Source organism: Petaurus breviceps, unplaced genomic scaffold (genome assembly GCF_028583685.1).
Source record: "Petaurus breviceps papuanus isolate PSGF00001 unplaced genomic scaffold, PetGlider_PUasm1.0 126, whole genome shotgun sequence".
NCBI classification, from domain to species: domain Eukaryota; kingdom Metazoa; phylum Chordata; class Mammalia; order Diprotodontia; family Petauridae; genus Petaurus; species Petaurus breviceps.
In genome coordinates, this window is record NW_027185655.1 from 15,569,894 (window position 1) to 15,591,199 (window position 21,306).

Sequence of the window (21,306 nt, forward strand, 5' to 3'; positions counted from 1 at the left end):
TTTTTTTCACCTTTATTTAACATCATTGCTAAATCCTAGTAGCAGTTAAAAGATTTTTCTCTTTTGAAAATTTTTATTTTTTAAAAGAATTCCTGGGGGCGGCTTAGTGGCACAGTAAATAGAGAACCAGCCCTGGAGTCAGGAGAACTTGAGTTCAAATCCAGACTCAGATGGTTAACATTAGCCGTGTGACCTTGGGCAAGTCACTTAATCCTAATTGCCCTCCTTCCCCCCTCCAAAAAGAAAAAAAAAAGAGTTCTGAACTTAAAAAACACCAAATCAACGTTTCATACATAGCAGAAACTGTGAAACTGTAATATTTATAGATTTATTTTTTCATTAATTCATATTACTTTCAAAGCTGTACTAGGTCTTGGTGATTCTATTAGACTTTTTTCTTCTGTATATTTTACAAGTTGCTTCACTTCTCCCCCTCCCCCCATTTCGTATCCCTCCTCTCTTCTATAACCCCTCACACCTCCCACTTATCCTGTCCATTGAAGGCAGAAAAACAGCAACAACATAAAATAAAAATAAAGCTTTTGGGCCAAAAATACATAGTTAAATGAAACAAATTCCTACACTGGTCCTGTCAGAAAGTGTAGATGTTATTGTACATCATGGGGCAATTACATTCTCTGTTCAGTATCTTTCCTCTGGAATCATGGTTGACAGATTTGTTTTCTTAAATCTTTTGCAATTCTTTGCCTTTTCAGTCTTGTTGTTATTGTATAATTTTTTTTCTCCTACTTCTGCGCAATTTGAATTTCGTTTGTTTCTTCACTGATACCATCCCATTTATAGTTTCTTACAGCATAGCAGTCTTCCATGACATTCTTTTTGTATTTGTTTTATTTTATTTTATTTTGTATTTGCTTTAATTTATTGTATTTTGTTTTAATTTGTTCTTTAATTTCTCTAATGGGCGCTTTTTTAGTTTCCAGTTTTTTGGTATAACAAAAAGAGCTCCTATAAATATTTTGTAGATTTGTCCTTTTCCTCTTTTTTGGATCTCTTTGAGGATATAAGCCTAGTAGATGTATCTGATTAAAAAAAGATTTTCACACGTTATTGACTTCTGGGGCATGGTTCCAGATTTTCCCCTTCTGCCTCTTCCCTGAACCCCACATCATTATTCTTGCTTCATCAGAGTTTTCATGTATCTCATCTCATAGTCTTCCTGTCTAGGCCAACGCCTAGACATGTCAATATCCTTTCATTCTTCTATTCCCAGTGATTGACTTCCTGTCTTACTCCCTCCAGTATATTATCTTGTTCAAAAATCATTCACTAACACAATATCTGTTTGAAATCTTATAATCCCTGTTACAGTCAAAAAATTCTGACCATGATCAATTTTTAGTAAAGTGAAAATTTATCAATAAATAGTATCTCTTCTTCCCTAGCAAAGTGAACACTCTGAATGACGGGGACAGTTCTCTTTTATGGTTTTGAGGAGTGGAAAATAGGAAGATTAGCATCATAGTTGGAAGAAAATATTATGGAATGAAAATTAGTATTGAGGGCTAGCATCAACCCCTCCTTCCCTCCTGTGACAATGAAATGTTCACTGTTCTAGTCCAGCTGCATCAAGGACACTGATAGCAAACCAGTTTTTCTTTGAATAACGAACGAGACATCCTTGAAAGATAGCTTGGATACTAGACCAGACTCTCTGGTGTCCACCTGCATTCTTTAAAGGTAACAGATTTCCTTGACACAAGAGTAGAACAGTGATTAACAAGATTTCTAATCTTAGCTCATTGCAGGCCAGCCAAATTGCTCTGTTCAGAGACAAAGAATCTTGACTTAGGTATTTACAGAACAAAATCAACTAACTGTAAATAGGATCAATTAAAAAAGACAGAATCAGTCTGATTATTTCATCTCTCAAGTCTATACCACTGCTCTCTTGACTCAGAAGAGTACTTTGCTTCATACTTAGCCTGAAGAAAATTGATGCCAACTGTAAGGAATTTTTTCTACTTGTTCCTGTATCTCAAATTCCATTAACATATTTTCCCCTAATCTCCTTCCTTCTCTCAGAAGTGTTTCCCCCTTTTTGACACAGTTAACCTCTAGCCCCAGCACCTTCTGTCTCCTCTTTATAATCTTTATAATTCTTACGTAATTTATAACCATTATAATATCTTTATCATCTTAAAGCTGTGTCCAGTGGGATTTTCCCTCTTTCCATCCTCCCACATCCTTTAAAAAACTCCTTCACTTGACCCTGCCAGCCCCTTAGCCCATTATCCCATAATTCCATTGCCAGACTCCTAGGAAAAGCTGTCTGTATTCATCATCACTCAGTTGAAACTCCTTTTTCCATATGACCTTGCTTTTCAGTTACCTCCTCAATCCAATGGCCTTTCTCTGTCCTCATGCTTCTTGGCCTTTTTGTGGATTTTGAACAGACTCTTGTCTCCTGGTTCTCTTCATACCCATGTGGTGGTTCCTTCCCATCTATTCTGCCAGATCCCCTTCTTTGTCTCACTTTCTTGGAGTTCCTAGGGCTTCGTGTTAGATTCTCTTCCCTCTATGTAAACTTATCCACATCCTTTTTTCTCTGTATAAAATTGTTTCTTAGTGATCTCATCAGCTCTTATGGCTTCATTCTTCCCTGTTCAGATGATTCCTAAATCTTCATGTCTAACCCTTGTCCTGATCCATTCTTCACTACTAAGTGACAGCTTTATAGCTACACTTTGTTGTCTCATAAAGGTCTTAAAATCAGAAGCGGCTAGGTGGTGCAGTGAATAGAGAACTGGCCCTGGAGTCAGGAGGACCTGAGTATGTGACTGGCTGTGTGACATTGGGCAAGTTACTTAACCCCAATTGCTCTGCTCTCCCCCCTCCATAGCCAGTCACTGGTCAAATCCTGTTTTTCATCTATTCATAGTATCTCTAATATGCGTCCTCCTCTCCTGATACAGCCACCCCAGTGTAGGCCCTCATTACCTTCCCTCTGCACCATAGCTTATTAGTTGGTCTTCTTGTCTTAATTCTCTTCCCCACTGCAATCCATCATTCACAGAGGGGCCAAATTGATCTTCCTAAAAAGACGATCTAACCATGTTCCCCCTTCCCCCCAGCCACCCTTTTTAGTGAACTCCACTGGTTTCCCATTACTTTCAAGATCAAATACAAAATTCTCTGATATTTATAGACCGTCAGTACCTGGCCCTTTCCTTTTCAGCCATCTAACACCTTATTCCCCTCCATGCACTCTGAAATCTAGTCTCACTGTGGTTTCCTTGCTGTTCTTTGTGCAAGATACTCCATCTCCAGACTCCATGATGTTTCATCATCAATCCCTGATCCCAGGGACTTAAGTCCCTTTTATTTACATCTCCTCCCTTCCCTGGCTTCCTTCAAGTCTTAGCTAAAGTCCTGCCTTCAGCAAGAAGCCTTTCCTTGTCTGCCTTGATCTCGGTGCCTTCTCTGAAATAACCTCCAGTTCATTCTCTGGGTATTGTGCTAGTCTATAGTTGTTTAGACTGTAGGTCTCCTTAAACGTAGGGTTTGTTTGTGTTGTCTTTCTTTGTATCTGACCCCATTGCTTAACAGAGTCTAGCACAAAGTAGTGGTAGGTGTTTCATAAATACTAGTTGACCTATGCTCGCACATCGTCTAATACCTTCCTGAGAAATGTCAACTTTGTTTTTGCCTCTAGGATAAAATTCAAACTCCTACTTGCCTTTTAAAGCCCTCCACCGTCTGTTTCTCTCCTTTCTTCCTAGATTGATCTCACATTACTTCCGTTCATGCATTCTGCTGGTCTGCTAGCTGTTCCCTGTTCAAGACCTTTCCATCTCCTGGCAGAGCCGCAATGTGCCTAGAATGCTTTCCCCTTCACCTCTCCCTCATCTTCATCATCCCCACTCTCCATCTTCTTCCAGAGCACAGTTTAGGAGCTACCATCTCTGGGAAACTTTTCCTGATTTCCCCAGTTATTAGTATTCTCTCAGGCATGCTCATATACATTGACTTTCTTCCAGTAGAGTGTAAGCCAGTTGAGGACAGGGCCTGAATGTATAGTGCCTGACTTAGCACAGCACCTAGCTCAATAAATGCTTTTTGAATTAAATGGATCCTTCTGAAAACTAGGTTTCTAGTTTGTAATAAACTTCTTAAAAGAAATCATTTCTCATGCTCTCTTGTACTAAATCAAGCAGATGGCCAAATTGGGTCATGCTAGTAAGGCTTCATCATAGGGGATTAGAATGCTAAAGTAGAAAATCAAAAGATAATTGGAATAACAGGCAAGTTTGACCTTGGAATACAAAAGGAAGTAGGGCAAAACACTATTTTTTAACAAGTCCAAAAGTAACTCTACACATGGGCATCATCATATGGTTAATAAAAAAATCAGATTGATTATACAAGACCTGTAACTGACCGTGGCTCAGATTATGAACTTCTTATTGCAAAATTCAGACTGAAATTGAAGAAAGCAAGAAAAAACATCAGACTGTTTTGGTATGACCTAAATAACATCACTTATGAGTATGGAGGATTATGGACAGAAGTTCACAATATTGTACAGGAGGCAACAAAAAAAGATTCCCTCCAGGAAAGAGCAAGAAAGCAAAGTGGTCTGATGAGTCTTTACAAATAGCTAAGGAAAGGGAAGGGAGAAAGGGAAAGACACCTAACGGAATGCAGAATTGCACAGAAGAGCAAGGAGAAATAAGAGAGTTTCCTTAAATGAGCAGTGTAAAGAAATGGAAGAAAATAATAGGATGGGAAAGACAGATCTCCTCAAGGGAATTAGAGATATGAAGGGAACATTTTATGCAAAAAATGGGCATGATAAAAAATGAAAATGGTAGGGACTTAACAGAAGTAGAAGAGATTTACAAGAGGTGGCAGGAATACAAAGAACTATGCAAGAAAGATTGTAACATCATTAATAACCAGGATGGTGTGGTTATTGATTTAGTGCCAGATATCCTGGAGAATGAAGAAAAGTGATTCTGAGGAAGGTTTGCTAATAAAAAGCTAGTGAAGATGATGGAATCACAACTGAGCTATTAAAAATCCTAAAGAATGATGCTGTTAAAGCACTGTACTCAGTATGCCAGCAAATTTAGAAAACTTTACAGTAGCCACTGGCTTGTAAAAGATCAGCTTACTTCCCAGTCCTAAAGAAGGGCAATGCCAAGGAATGCTCAAATTACCAAACCATTGCACTGATTTCATACTTCAGCAAGATTATACTCATGATTCTGCAAGCTAGAATTCAGCAACATGGGAACCAAAAATTACCACAAGTGCTGGCTGGTTTTCAAAGAGGCAGAGGAACTAGAGAACAGATTGCCAACATTTGCTGGATTATAGAGAATGCGAGGGAGTTTCAGGAAAAACACTGACTTCTGCTTCATTGACTATAATAAAGCCTTTGACTACGTGAATCACAACAAAATGTGGCAAATCCTCAAAGTGATGGGAATACCACAGCATCTTGTCTCTTGAGGAACCTGTAAGGAAGGTCAGGAAGTAATAGAATTGAACATGGAGCAACTGATTGGTATAAAATTGGAGAACGGATATGACAAGATCATATATTGTCACTTTAACTTATATGCAGAGTATATCATGCAAAATGTCAGGCTGAATGAAAGAGAAGCCAGAGTTAAGACTGATGGGAGATATGTCAACGATCTCAGATAGGCAGATGATCCCACTCTGAATGGCAGAAAGTGAAGAAGAGTTAATAACCCTCTTGATGAGGGTAAAAGAGGATAGTTTAAAAACTATTTTGAAGCTTAACATCCAAAAAACCAATATCTTGGTGACTGGTCCCATGAGCTCTTGGCAAACAGAAAGAGAAGATGTGGAAGCAGTGTCATATTTTATATTCTTGGGCTCAAGAACTGCAGCCATGAAATTAAAAGATGCTTCGTGGAAGGAAATCTATGTCAAATCTGAATAGCATCATAAAAAAAAAAACCCAGAAATATCACCTTGCTGACAAATGTCCAGATAGTCAAAGGTGTGGTTTTTCCTGCAGTAATGTATGACAGTGAGAACTGGATTGCAAGGAAAGTTGAGTGCCTCAGAATCAATGCTTTTGAATTGTGATGTTGGAGAAGACTTGAGTACCTTGGACAGCCAAGAGATTACTACTTAAAGAAATTATTTCACTGGAAGGTCAGATGCTGAAACTGATTATAAAGACCCTGATGTTGGGAAAGATTGAAGGCAAAAGGAATAGGGGATGGCAGAGGATGAGATGGATAAATATGGGAACAATGAACATGAACTTGGACAGACTTTGGGAAATGGTGGAGACTTGAAGAGCCTGACATTCTGTGGTCCATAGGGTCACAAAGAATTGGACCGGACTGAACAAGAAAAGTAAGATTTACAAAATACTTGAGAAGGCTAAGTTTTTATCATTGCTCATCCTTTTTTGTTTTGGCTTTTCAAAAAAAGTTTTAACAGTTTCACTTTCATACCTAAACTGTAAGTTCAGATACTAGGTGCTTAGAATAAAATTTAGTAAATAGATATTACTTTGGTAATCACAGAAATCCTTTTTAGCCTGAAGAAAATAAGTGAAAACAATTTTTTAAAATTTTGTTACATTATTGTTAGGCAGCACAAGAAAAATAAGATTGTATGCTAATGTATTTCAGGTAAATGTCAAGTGCACTAAAGCTTTAGCAAGTTGAAATGATAGCCAAAATTTTTTTTAAATTCGTGTAGGTTTTTTTTTTAAATTTAAAGATTTTTTTTATTTTTGCTTTTTTTTTTTTTGGAGGGGGGAAGGTAGAGCAATTGGGGTTAAGTGACTTGCCCAAGGTCACACGGCTATTAAGTATTAAGTGTCTGAGGCCGGATTTGAACTCAGGTCCTCCTGACTCCAGGGCTGGTGCTCTATTCACTGCACCACCTAACCACCCTTATTTGTGTAGTTTAAACAGTAACATTATGCCATTTCAACTTTAATATTTCCTGCAAATACAATACCAGAATTGAATGTGTCCTACCTGATAATATAATGCATTTAGTAAACTGCCATCATTATATTGTCTCTTATTCTCTGGTTTGTATTTCTGTAGTTAATCAGTCCAGCTATTTTAATATGTGTATATTTAAATATAAATTACTTTTTAAATAGAATTTAGAGACTTTATTAAGTTTAAGCTGCATGATATTATCTAACAACTCATTCTGATTTTTCCCCTTCTGAACTAATTTTTATTCATTTATGTTGAAAATGTTCAATTTTTGCATATATGATGGGTAAGCTATTAAATTTTTTAAGAAAATGGATCACAACCTCTCATTCAGGGTTTTTTCTGACAGCAGGACTGCTTTCCTTACACATTAGTTTTAAATGAACTAAATAAAATACCAGGAAGTGTTTTATTTATTAATTACTTTCCCTTTCTTCTAACTTTTTTTTCAGGAAATGACCCATTCATGGCCTCCACCCTTAACAGCTATCCATACGCCTAATACAGCTGAATCTTCAAAGTTTCCTTTCCCAACAAAGGTAAAATTTTTCAGCACATCAAAAACTTAACCTATTGCTTAATGGAACATTGGAATGATACATTAAGCACTAAAAACAGAGATGTCTCGACTACGGAATTGAGTGACCCTTGGTCAGTTACTAAACTTCTCTCTGCAGTTTCCTCAGCTCTAAAATGGAGATGATAATAAGACCTATGTTTCAGAGTTTTATAACAATTAAATGAGCTATTTTCCTGGTACATAGTAGGTGCTTAATAAATGTTCCTTTCTGCCTGCCTGCCTTCTCTCCCTCACCTGGAATTTGAGATCTTAGTTCTAGGTCCAATCATGACCCTGCACAAGTACTTTATTGTCTTTGGGCTTCATTTTTCTCTTTTTAAAAATAAGGATATTGGATTAGAGTATCTCCATTGTTACTCCAGCTTTTAAGTTCTGTGTGACTTTGAAAAATCCTTTTGAATAGTATTACAATCGTTGCAGATTTTTCATACTTTTTTTACAATGAGTTAATTTCTTTTTCTTTTGAATTTATAAATTTTTGAACACCAAAAAAGATGAAGCATTTTCACATATGTTAAAAATAGGACTGACATGGAATTATGAATCTGTTTTCTATAGCTTGCTTTTTAAAAGTATATAAATAACATTCTAATATATTCATCATGTTATCTTTAAAACTGTCCTCTTTGACTATATTTCCTTATGAACTTCTTTTCTCTTTTATTGGTTTAAAGGTTTAAGGTTCTTCTTTTTGTACCATTATTACTAATCCACTCCCCACCACCATCACCACCACTTAAACAAACAAACAAACAAAAAAGCATCCTTGTAATAAAGACTTATAGCCAGGCAAGGTAAATCTATACAATGGTGATACATGAAAATGTGTCCCTTTGAGTCCCTTTACTTCAATATAAATTGAGTAACGTGTTCATCATGATTTTTCTCCCATCAGTTATTGCTTTAATCAGAGTTCTTAAGTCTTTGAAAATTGATTTTATGGAGGCGGCTAGGTAGCACAGTCAGGAGGACCTGATTTCAAATGTGGCCTCAGACACTTAACACAAAAACTAGCTGTGTGACCTTGGGCAAGTCACTTAACCCCAATTGACCTTCAAAAAAAGAAAGTTTATTTTATGAATTGTCCCACTCCTTCTGCTCACTCTACTCTGTATCACTTCATACGTTGTTTCATGATTCTCTGAAAACCTATTTTGTCATTTCTTAGAGTGCAATAATATTACCTCACATCTATATATCACAATTTGTCCATTAGAGTGCAATAATATTACCTCACATCTATATATCACAATTTGTCCAGCCTTTCTCCAGCTGATGGCCAACCCTAGTCTCTCACTTTCCACTTTTTAAAAATTCCCTTCAGGATCTTTCCTCTGAAGCTGAAGTTTGCTTTTATTCTTATCTGTTTCCTCCCAGGTATTATTCTTCCCCATCTTCTCCTTTTATCATTTATACATGTACTATCCTGTTTCTACACTTAACTCTTTGTCTCAGCAATGCATGCTCTCATTATCGATGGGAGAAAAGGTTTTCTTAGAGAAATTTCTTATAGAAATTTATATATTCTTTTATATATTAAAATATAGAATATTATTTTTATATATTAAATATCTATTAAAATATAGAATATTAGAATATATAAAATATATCTAAATGTAGAATATTTATATATTCTATATCTTAAAGAAATTTATATAATTTCTTAGAGAAATCTGACAGGGTAATGCATGAGTCAAGAAAAGCTATATGCATGGGGTAACTCACAACTCTGGGCTATGGGTCTGGATGTCAGTCCCTTAAAAAGAATATTTGTCCCACAAGAAGCTGCTTTTCCTCTAACTGTTCCACTTATCCTCAGTTCAGTTGTGTCCAACTTTGTGGCCCCATTTGGGGTTTTCTTGGCAAAGATACTGGAGTGTGCTTTGCCCTTCTCCTGCTTGTTTTATAGATGAGGAAACTGAGGCAAATAGGGTTAGGTGATTTGCCCAGGGCCACTCAGCTAGTGTGTGTCAGAGACCAGATTTGAACTCATGAAGTTCTTCTGAGTCCAAGCCCAGTGTTATATTCACTGTTCTACCTACCTGCCTTAATCCTAATGTCCTCCAACTAGGCAAATCCTCTTCTTCTTTCAAGCTAACAGCATTATAAACTCTTTGAATATATAATCACCCCTAAAAGGTCTCTGAGGGAGTGTTACTCTCTTAATTTAGCCAGCAATCACCATTAAGCTCAACAACTATCCAGCAAATCTGGCTGGCTCAGTACAGACAAGCCCAGTCAGATATTCACTCCCTGGGATATTACATCCGCCAGCTAAAGCTTAGAATCCTTTTCTTTAAACCAAAGCAATTATAAAACGTCTTTCCCTGTTCTGCTTTTCCCTCTCAAACCAAAGAAGGCAGCAGAGAACCACAGGTACTTAAAAAATTATTAAACTGCTCTATTTTTCATTCTGAACTTAGCAGATATAAAATAAAATGGGCATTTCCAAATACATAGTGGAAAAGAAAAAGGATATTGTACAGGAAATTGCCAAACTACTATGTATGATTTGTTTTTCCTTTTAAATGTAATAAATTCAACATATAACTTTAAAAGCTGTTCTACTTGTCCATCTTTCCTTCTGACCTTCCTTCTGTTCTCTTCTGTGCATTTGCCAAAAATTATTCAGACTCGCTTTTCTATATTTTATTTTCCTTTCTTTCTGGCTACCCTAACATGGACATAGCTCTCTTTCCTCTTGGCCCCCTCCCTGTACCCAATGAAAACAAGATAAAACCCTCGTCAAAATATGCAGATTTAAGGAAAACAAATGTCTCCATAGACCAACTTGCATCTTCTTCTGTATTAAGCACATTACCTTTCTTACAGTAGGTTGATAGGATGTTCCATCACCAGCCGGCTTTAATCATAGTTGGTCCTTGCATTGCTCGGAATTCTTAAGTCTTATATAAAAGTTTCCTTTCTGCACAGTGTTGTTGGTACTACATAGATTGTTCTGTTGGATCTGATCTTTTCATTTGCATCACTTCATTCCATAATCACTGGACTTCTCTGAAATGAGTCCTTTCATCCCTCATTACAGTACAATACTGTTTTAGTATATTCATACACCATGATGGGTTCAGCTTTCTATTGATGGGCACCCCTTTACTTTGCAGTTCTTTGTCATAACACAGATTAGCTACTATTTTTGTTACGTATGAGTCTTTTTTTCCTCCCCCCACCCCCTTTTTTTAAGTGTGACACGGTTTAGTCACTTTGGAGGCATAAATCTAACTTGCTTTCCAGGTTGACTGGACTAAGTCCCAAATCCACCAAGAGTGAAGTCATATGCCAGTTTTCCTGCTAGCCTTCTTTAACGGTTTCTGTTTTTGCTGTCTTTGCCAGTCTTAATAGGTGTGAAGTCGAGCTTTGTAGTGAATGACAGGTACTTCTGAAGGGCTTCACCTTCCTAGATGTTCCTAAAAAGCCAGAGCTAATCCTGAATCTCTCATGTGATCAGGGAGGGTCACTCTCTCTTCAGTCAAAAAGGATCTGGTTGCTAAAGCATTTTTGTTAGCTCACTATCTTCTCAGTCACTTTATTCCCAAGGCATCAGCAGGGCTACTTTTCTGTTGCATTTTTCTTTTCCTTCCTGTCCATTCTTGACCAGAATAACCATGCTTCTTTGACCTTTTCCCTGTGTTTTAGTGGCTCAAAACAGTGCCTTCAGGTATTCAGTAACTTGCCTTGCACTGAACAGGTAAAATCTCACCAAACCGGTGAAGTATGATTTATCTGGTATTTCCTATTTTTTTTTACTTTTATCCTTATTCCTGAAAATAGTTACATGCAAATGAGCTGACTGACCACAATGCTTTGTAGTTCCACCTATTCTTTGGTCCATTTCTTTTAACTCACATTTTCTTACTTTTCAGTGAATAGAAATTCTTTTTCTACCCCTTTATACCATTGAACTGTTCACATAGGAAATACCCATCATTCTATACCCTTTCCAAGGTGTTTTAAATCTTTACGTTAAGGTTCCTTAAATGTTCTTTTGTTATGGACCCCTTGGGCAGTCTGATGAAACCTATGGACCCCTTCTCTTATGGACCCCCTTTTCTTTTTGCTTTTTGGAGGGCAGTTGGGTCACATGGCTAGTTTTTGTGTTAAGTGTCTGAGGCTGGATTTGCGCTCAGGTCCTCCTGATTCCCGGGCCGGTGCTCTATTCACTGCACCACCTAGCTGCCCCAATAATGTTTTAAAGTGTATAAAATATAATTACAGAGGAAACCAAATATATTGAAGTACAGTTAATGAAATATTCATACTAGAGGCCATTTTCTCTCCACTTTGCCCCCAAACTGTTCACAGCTTATCTGAAAATTATTTCTTTACACACAACAGATTTTAGTAGTTATTATTAATCTGGAGCTCTTTTTCTACTCCTTCTAGGTACCATACTGTTCTGTAGGAAAGAGACGACATCTTACATCCATTAGTAATTACTTTTGTTCTTTTTCTTTATGTTTTTGTTTTTTTGCTTTTTGGAGGGTATTTGGGGTTAAGTGACTTGCCCAAGGTCACACGGCTAGTTTTTTGTGTGTGTTGTATCTGAGACCAGATTTGAACTCAGGTCCTCCTGACTCCAGGACCAGTGCTCTATTCACTGAGCCACCTAGCCACCCCTCTTTTTCTTTATGAAAAAATAATTTTGCCCCTTTCAGTACCAAAATATATGAAAATGGAGTACCTTTAATTTTAAAGGAGTCCATTACTTTGACAAGGTTTTACCACTTTCTTTTCTAAATTATTAATTTTCCTTCCTTCAGAATTTTTATTTTCATTTAAAAAAATCTCGTCCATTTCTTCCAGGTATTCAAATTAGTACTTGTGGAAAACCCTTTCTTTTTTTTCTCTGAGTCTCTGTTTGTCTTTTTTGTAGAGTGACTCTTTTTCCAATTTGGATTTTTTTCTTTTGTTATCTCTGTTTCTGTACAAATTTCTTTAGATTAGTTACTTTCTTCTTTTTTTTTTTCCTATCTTATTAATTCCCAAATTGGGGCTTTCTGCCTGGCCCAGGTTCTACCATCAGTTGTGCTGAGGTGATGAACCTTGATAGATTTCAACACTTTCTTTGCTGATCTCTGTTATTGGGAGTTGTCTGTGCTCTGATGCTTTTGGCTCCCTTGGATCTTTGAGGTAGAAAAGATAGACCTTTTGTCTTAATCTGAGCTTTGCTCCTAGTGGCTACTAAGATCCACCCTGTGGGTATGCAGTTACCCAGAGGTTTTCTGAAGGTCCTCTGCTCCTGCTGCCTACACATAGTACAGTCTTGCTGGGTTAGAGCACTCTCTATCCCATCTCTGGTCAAAAGCCAGTAGTGTTCTGTCTTGTGGATTGGCATTGACTCTTTTGGTGGGCCCCTTTTCCTATTGCCTGTGGACTTCTGGCTGATTTTTTAAATGCAGTTTTGTGGTACATGAAGTGACTTACTCTTATTTTTCATAAAATTTCATGAACATCATTTCATCTAACGCTCTTTTTGTTTTGACTGGAATACGTGTATGGGTATTGGACTGCCTGCCTCAATTCAAGCCATCTCTTGGTTTCACCCAAGTATTTTATACTTGTTCTTAGAGACTGAAGTTTAAACTATTAAAAGATAGTATCTATGAAGAGGGAATTTGCCAAACTAAGCTTGGGCCAACTAATAACACATTAATGAAATGTAACTGTAATTTCTCTATGGAAATGTACTTCCTGGCTCTTTCAATAATAGGCAAATCATTGTCTTAAAGTAAATATTAGATAATATTTTAAAATATTTAGTGTATTAAATTTATTAAATTTTAATTTGACTATTAGCCTAAGAAATTTTTCTTACTTTGTATTTCCTTTCATTAGTGAATTGAATCCCTGTGGACACAGAGTTTGCTTCCCATGATTTGTGCCTAGAAGATATATCACAAATACATTTTATTATGTTCCAAGTCACATGTTTCTTTTCAGTCTTCTATTTTGTTGTTATATGTGGCTCATCTGCATTTTTAAAGAGAAGATTGTTAGTGATTCAAATTTACAAAATAGCCATGAAAGCAGAAAAATGAGCTTTTTAAAAAATGTATAAGCTATAAAACTAGCTCCTTAAAAAAAAAGAGATAGTTTTTCACATTAAAATCAATAGTATTATGATAGCTTTGTACTTGTAAGGTTCGTGAATCTTCCTAAAATTATTAATGTGAATTTTTGTTGTTTTCCAGGAATTTCAGCACATTGAATCTGTATTACAGAACCACAGTAAGTTAAACTTTGAAGCCCATTGTTACAAAGGGAGATTGAGCACCATTGTTTCTGATTTGATAATAATTTGTAGTAAGGTTTCAAAAGGTAGAGGCAAAAAATGATTGCCTTAGGCAGAGAGAAAAATTATGAACATTAACACAGGTAATATTCTGTTACCATTAGTATTATTTCTCTTTTTGGACATTGGTCTACCTCTGCAAAAGTAGCACTATAGGATTTGCTCTGTATTTCACAAAAAGTTAAGGAATTGTGGTGATACTTAAGTCATCAGAAAAACAGGTTGGCATCTCAATTCTTTCACTGTGTGATCTTGGCCAAGTAATTTAACTTTTACTCTACCTTACAACAATAGCACATATTTGTGTAATGATAATAACTGGTATTTATATGGCAATTAAAGGTTTTCACTTTGTTTTTTATACACTCATTTTTAGTCTAAAAATTCGCACGTCACAGAGCTATGAAACAGACACATTTTTATCACCATTTTATAGATGTGGCAGATGACTTGTAAAGAATAGTGACTGTTGCTTGGTTTAACCTTAATGTCCTTTTCTCTCTTCGCAGAGCAGCATGGTACATCTTCAAAAACCTGCTCTAATTCTCAGCCAGCAACATCGTAAGTTTCCCAGATGTGTTCATTGAGGAAGGAGTTCAGGGGATATTTTGATGTTGTAGTTACTCATCTAAATACACTTAGACATAGGATTTTCTTGAGCCTTTAATTTGAGGTTAATTCTTTGCCATTTAATTGTGATGCTATTTTATATTGCTACTCAAAGGATTACTTAATCTCCAAATACTTAAGATCTTAATCTGTTGTGATCATTATTCTTAGTATATGTGCACTTTCATTTTATAATTTCATAATTCTTTGTTTTAAAGTAAAAATAGAGTAATAAGTTACTGATGCCTTGAGGGAGGAAAGGATCAGAAAAGGTATGTTTATTTTTGCTTTGATTACTTGTGTCAGGCACAGGATAAAAAGCAAAGTTAAATTTAAAAAGTTTTTTTAAAAGGAAATGGAATTCAAGGTCTTCACCCAGTTATTGCTAAATTTCTACATTTTAGGGCTTATAAACCTCAGTAACATTTTAAGTAATGTTGGATTTTAAACTTACTTTCATGAAAACGTACAGTTTCACGGTTGTACTTTCTAGGTTTTGTCCGTGATTGCTTGTATTAATAGAAAACTTCTTTCAGCAATCACTCGGTCATTTTTGTTGCTTCAGACCCAGGGTTTCATTGGTTAAGTAGCTTTTTCTGTCAGTGGAGAACAGCATTCGTTTTGCAAGACTCTTAGTAGGTCATCTCAGGCCCAGTGGGGTGAAACCCTTTGTATGAGGCCCTATGATCCCTTGATAACAGCAGGCTAGATTAGCAATTAGTGATGGACGTCATACGGCTCGGGATCAGTGGTGCCAGAATTTTTATACCTACTTATAATCTATGATATTTTGAAAACAACTTACAGATTTGTAGTGTGCCATATATTCCAAAGTACAATGTACCCCATATTCCATTCTTTCAGGAAAAAAATGTTTCTGTTTTGACTTGGTGTTATGTAAGAAAAATATTTCTTATACCCTCCTTCAGACAACAACAGTAAAGCAGTAAGGATGAGATTCCTGTATGTTCGGACTCATGATCAATTTCCTACAACATTATGCTACTACATAGAGTTCTTCACAATTTTATTTTAAATTTTTTTTTAAGGAATAATTAGGAGGGTATTATAATAGTACATAAGAGATGATGAAGGCATGAACTAGGGTGGTAGCTGTGAGAGAACAGAGAAGGAAGTATGTAAGAATGATATTGTGAAAGTAGAAAAAACAAGCTATGACAGCTGATTGGATGTGTGGGCTGAATGAGATTGAGGAGTTGAATAACATTGAGGTTGTGAGCTTAGGTCACTTGGAGGGTGATTGTGCCCTTAGCAATGAGAGTGAAGTTTGAAGGAAGGATTGATTTGGGGAATAGATAATGATTTTTGTTTTGGGCATATTGGGTTTGATATACCTGTGGAACATTGATTCAGAATGTCTAATGGCTAATTGGGAATGCTGGATTGGAGCTCAGAAAAGATTTTAGGTCTGGATATATAGATCTAAGAATCATAAAGGTGATGTTATTGAGATCACTTTGGGAAGTACTAAAAAAGAAAAAAATTGTAAAATAGTAAATAAGAAAAGAGGGGTGGAGCCTTGGGGAATACATTTAGTGGGGGGTGGTTCAGATGAAATATAGCAAAGAGACTGAAGAGGATTGTCAGTATGGCAGTAAAAGCAAGAACAATGGCATGAAAACTTGGACAAAAAGAGAGTATCAAGGGGGGAAAAAGTAGTCTGCTTTAAGTGCTTTGGACAAGAATGATGAGGTTTCAGAAAAGGCCATCAGATCTGGTAATAAAGAGATTATGATCCACTTTGGAGAAAGTGATCAGCTTACTGATGAAACTGGAAGTCATTGCACAGGGTTTGGAAGAGAATGAGAAATGTGGACCAGAGAAGCTATAACCAGCTCTGAAGAGGATGGGCCAAGGATAGTGACATCTCAGAGATCCAAAAGATGGAATGAGTAAGAGAAAAAGAGGTCTAAAATGAAAGGAAGCTTATTTACTGTAGAGTACAGATACCAGATGGCTTGGTGGGAAGGTCTCTAGTGTGATTTGCTGGGGTATGGTTGAAGTGGGTGGGAATGAATTTTAACAGCTGGGATTTGGGAAGTAGGGTTTCTTCTTCAGCTGCCAGGAGTACAATATTATTGGAATAGGGAAAGTATGAGGGAATGGTAGTATGTTAACCATTGGGAAGGTTTCGTTCAATGGTAGAGGATAGGAGATTTGCCCTTTAAGGCAGTTGAGTGTCTCCCCTGAGCCCAGTCCTTTGAGGTCTAATGGAAGCCCCTAAATGACTCAGGGAAGCCCAACAGTGTTATATTCCAGAAGCTTCTGGGAATCTGGACTCAAGCCAGAGAAGTATGTTTTCTCAGGAAGAAGCTATTTATTGATTGATTGTCACATCCAAACAGCTTTTCTGTAACATATCAGCTTGTTTGCGTGGGACACTGAGAGAGAATTTAAGTTAACTAGCACCTTATTATCTGTCAATAACAAGACTTATATGTGGGACCTCTTGATTCTCAGACTGGGCCTCTGTCCATAATTAATGCCAAGACAATTTAGCAGTTGTATAGAAATAAGAACAACAAATAGAAATCTGTGGATTTCATTCATCTGTATATTTTCATAGGAAGTTCTGTAGATGAGGAAGAGATTATAAAAGAAACATGGCAGGTGGAATTTTTTGAAAAAATAATATTTTTCAATTTAGGTCTGAAATACCTTAGATTCCCTTTGAATTGTCTTGAAGGAGAGTTGGGAAATCTGCTCTTCTCTTTTCTTGTAAAGATAACAGTGATGGGAAATGAACCTTCCAAATTGAGGTTCTTTTTCTGCCACCTTTGCTGTTAATTTGCCTTCTCTTTAATTAGTAAACTAGCAGAGACTAGAATCTTTTTTTTTTAATGTGGAACTGGTCAGCCCAATGGGTAGGTTACTGTTTCCTTAAGTATTAGGTTACCTTAGGACTTTGATTTTATTGTAATATATTTTTCTCACCCTTTTTCCTGTTAGGCACTAGACTGAGCTATTTGCCTGTATTTATGTAAAGAAAGGGAAAAAAATGGAAACAATTATCTGGTTAATTCATACTTAAAATCTGATCCTTTTGAGGTGTATCAGCAAGCACCCCAGCGTCCCCAGGGTGTCTGCCAACACAGGTTCTAAGATCTGCTTTGATAAAGGAAAGCAACTCAAAATGGGTTAACAAGCTTACTTTAATCAGTCAAATATGTATCATTTACCTAGTTCAGGGGAAAATGGTCAGCACCCCGAACTTCAGGATATACAGACAGAATTATCAAGACAGAGAAACAGATCAAGTAGACAGATTTCCAAACTGTCCGACCATTACATCCATACCAAATCAACATCTGGGTTTTTCAAAGTGGAGAGGGGGGCTCTCAACAACTGGCTTCCCAGAGTTTCATCTGATCAAATCACAGAACACTTCTCAAAGTGAGCCCCAAAACAAAGCTACACATCAGGGCTTATATAGCCTTCTCCTGGCTCAGAGAATGTAACAACCTTATTGACTCACTGGCCAATCAAGAAGTATCTACTGAAAACAAGCCTCCCACCCCAGGCTCCAGGTGCACTTTAGCCTAGGGGCAGGGAAGATCTTCAAAATTTACATTGCCATTACATGAGGGAAAAGGTTCTGGTCCTGAATTCTGCAGGTTATCTACCCCATTCAGAATGACTGAACTGATTCATTTGATTCTAGACTTGACTTGAAGACTTTCCCATGATGACGGAAATAGTTTACATGTTGATATTTGAATTTACATACAAATCTAATTATAGATTTATAAGGCTTGAGCAGGGAAGCTGGGGCACTATATATGTTTATCATAGTTCTTGAAATTCATATAGTTCAAGAATGAATTTCATTTAAATGTTTCTTACTAGTTTTTCTGTGTCTTAACTATTTTCTATTGCTTAAATTTCACAGTTGCACAAGGCAACATCAAACACTGTTGTTGAATGAGTTATTAGGGAGTGTTCAGCGTGTCCTCAAAGTCTTGGTGCGGTTTCAAGCCTGGGAGGATACAAGAAAAAAAAAAAAATTGTGCTTAGGATATAAAGAGGCAATTTCTCTATTAATAATGAAAAAGTATGGCCCTTGAGGTTTTGGGTTTCTAGTATTATTAACCACAAAACAAAGTTCCTATTGCTTGTTTTTAGTGTGTACTGTGGATACATCAAATAAGTTTTACGAAGTTCAGGAATATGGTGGAGATTGCTCTCAAGATAAGCTCTCTCTCTCTCTTTCTCCCTCTCTGTTTTCCAGGATGTTAGAGGATGACCTTCAGTTAAGCGACAGTGAAGAGAGCGGTGATGAACAAGTCAGTTTTGCATATAACATAAAACAGGAATTCCTTCTAAGTCCTTGCTATGCACAGAGCTGAGTTAACTTAATCAATTCTCTGTTTCCTCCCTCAATTTCCTCTTTCCCTGTCTCTCTGCAAACACTTAGGCCTCTGAGAAGCCCCCTCCTTCATCTGCTCCTGCAAGGTACTGTATTTCTCTCACATCTGTACAAATTTTGATACTCTATAGAAAATAGTTTTCATAATTTTGGGGAGATTCAGCTAGTTCTGACATTTTGTACATTAGTGTCTTCTTAGAGTGGGTTTGGGTGAACTGGATAGGGACTGAGTGCTCATTAAGTTTAAATTGGTTCTTTTACTGTGGTTGGTTGGTTAGGCTTAACTTTGTTCATTTGTGGGCATATTTCTTCATTTGAGATCTGCATTAAGTAGTAAAAGGCAAAAAGAAACTTCTAGGTTTTTTTTTTTTAAATAAATATCTTTCATTCTAGCAATCAGAAAATTTAAATAGGTTTAGTGCAATTAAATATTTTGTTGTGGCAAACATGTTTGATAGCCTCTAAGAAAGGGAGCTAACGATGACTTGCTACCAGTTAGTTCCTTTGAAGCTCAGAGTTGAGCCCATGACCAACTGATAGCATGGTTTAGAGACATAACACCCTGGAAAGGAAAGCTCAGAGACTAAAATGCAGGTTGTCGGTAGCCTTGAAGTAAAATTTGTTGCTTAATGAACCAGGTTTGCTTAACATAGACACACAGCTGACATGCCAATAATTGTAGATATTAATTGTAGATACTATTTGTAATAATTGTCCTATAAAAGGCCTCTTAATTTTGCATTAAGATTCTACTAACATATTCAGATAGCAGCATTGTCCAGCTGCTTGACAGTGTATTGTTGACAATGGAGAAATCCCTCTTTTAATTTAATTAACATCTAAAAGCAAAGTTTTAAAGTTAGCTGTTGAAAATTATTTTTTCTATCAGAAAAAAAATGAGAAATTTTTTTAAGTCTGTTTGAAAAATGATGATGCAACTTTTCTCCTTTGAAATTTCTTTAAGAATTTATTTAATTTATATAAGGAAAGGGAAAAAATGGAAACAATTATCTGGTTAATTCATACTTAAAATTCATACTTAAGATCCTTTTGAGGGAAAAGGTTCTGGTCCTGAATTCTGCAGGATAATTAAATAAATTTAAGAAAAATTTCTTTAAGAAACCTTCAAGGTACTAGTTAGTTATATATTCCCTTTGGTAAGTGCACTTTATTCCATCTACTCTGTCGCTCTCTGCCGGTGTCACATGCACTGAGTAATAATGAAATATTTGCTGAATCAAAAATAGAAACAATTTTCTATTGTTGTAGTCCTTGAATGACTTCAAGAAGTTAGTGCAATGTGTCTGAACATACATTGTACATTGAACGCAGTCCTTGGGTTTTTTGTCGTGCAGAAATTGGCCAATGTATGCCCAAGTGACTGGTTTTTCAGCTCATCTTTCAGGCATCATATTTACAAACAGTTCTTGATATCATACCATAGTTCTAGCTCTTTTGGCAATACAGGGCAACAGTATATTTGCAGGAAATGTTTGTTACTTTAGCAAAAACAGAAAAAAGAGAGAGAAGTGGGTGCAAGATGGGAGAGGAAAGGGAGATGCTTGGATGTTCTGCTGTCTCATTTTTTCGCCTTTGCTTTGCAGTGTTCCGCAGTCCCTGGCAGACAGCGTGGTTTCAGCACATTCCACCAATACAGAATCAGAGACCACCAGTGACTCTGATACCTCCTCCGACTCTGAGAGTGAAAGCAGCTCCAGTGACAGTGAAGAGAATGAGCCTCCAGAACCTCGGGCAGCTGAGGTATAGTGACCCTAGGGTGCAGAAAGCCCAGTGTCCCGGTGCATCCTTCTTCCCTCTGGTGGATTTCAGTGCAACCTTCTGCCCCTCTGTGGTGAATTTCAGGGCAAACTTCTGCCCCTCTGTGGTGGATTTCAGTGCAACCTTCTGCCACTCTGCTGCGGTTTTCATGCCAGTGCATCCGCCTCATCCCAGGGGAGACGCATTTCTTTTCCTACCCAGCACAGGCTTGCATTTACTTATTTATTCTACCTTCTGTCTTCCTTTTTGGAAGTGTAGAATGAACCCTTCAGATTTTTGCTAGCTGTTGGGAGGGAGCATCATTTAAAAAAATTAAATGTTCATAGAACTTTAACCCTAATTAGGAGAAAAGCTTCATTATTTTCTGTTTTCTTCCTCCTTCCCTCCCTCCCTCCCTTCCATCCTTCTTTTCTTCCTTCCTTCCTTCCTTCCTTCCTTCCTTCCTTCCTTCCTTCCTTCCTTCCTTCCTTCCTTCCTTCCTTCCTTCCTTCCTTCCTTCCTTCCTTCCTTTCTTCCTTCCTTCCTTCCTTCCTTCCTTCCTTCCTTCCTTCCTTCCTTCCTTCCTTCCTTCCTTCCTTCCTTCCTTCCTTCCTTCCTTCCTTCCTTCTTTCCCTCCCTTCCTAACGCAGTCAGGGTTAAGTGACTTGCTCAGGGTCACATAACTAGTGTCTGA

The 21,306-nt window shown here is 37.0% G+C and overlaps 1 protein-coding gene across 11 annotated transcripts in view; it reads left to right on the forward strand.

Moving 5' to 3' along the window:
- Nucleotides 1–21,306, forward strand: part of AFF1 (ALF transcription elongation factor 1) — a 175,758-nt gene that overhangs the window by 114,537 nt on the left and 39,915 nt on the right. For all 11 annotated transcript variants that reach the window (XM_069093531.1, XM_069093564.1, XM_069093521.1 and 8 more), the window contains 6 exons: nt 7,421–7,507; nt 13,758–13,794; nt 14,368–14,419; nt 18,717–18,771; nt 18,903–18,940; nt 20,459–20,615. In XM_069093531.1, coding sequence (XP_068949632.1) covers nt 7,421–7,507; nt 13,758–13,794; nt 14,368–14,419; nt 18,717–18,771; nt 18,903–18,940; nt 20,459–20,615 — 426 coding nt within the window. The remainder of the gene's footprint in view (nt 1–7,420; nt 7,508–13,757; nt 13,795–14,367; nt 14,420–18,716; nt 18,772–18,902; nt 18,941–20,458; nt 20,616–21,306) is intronic.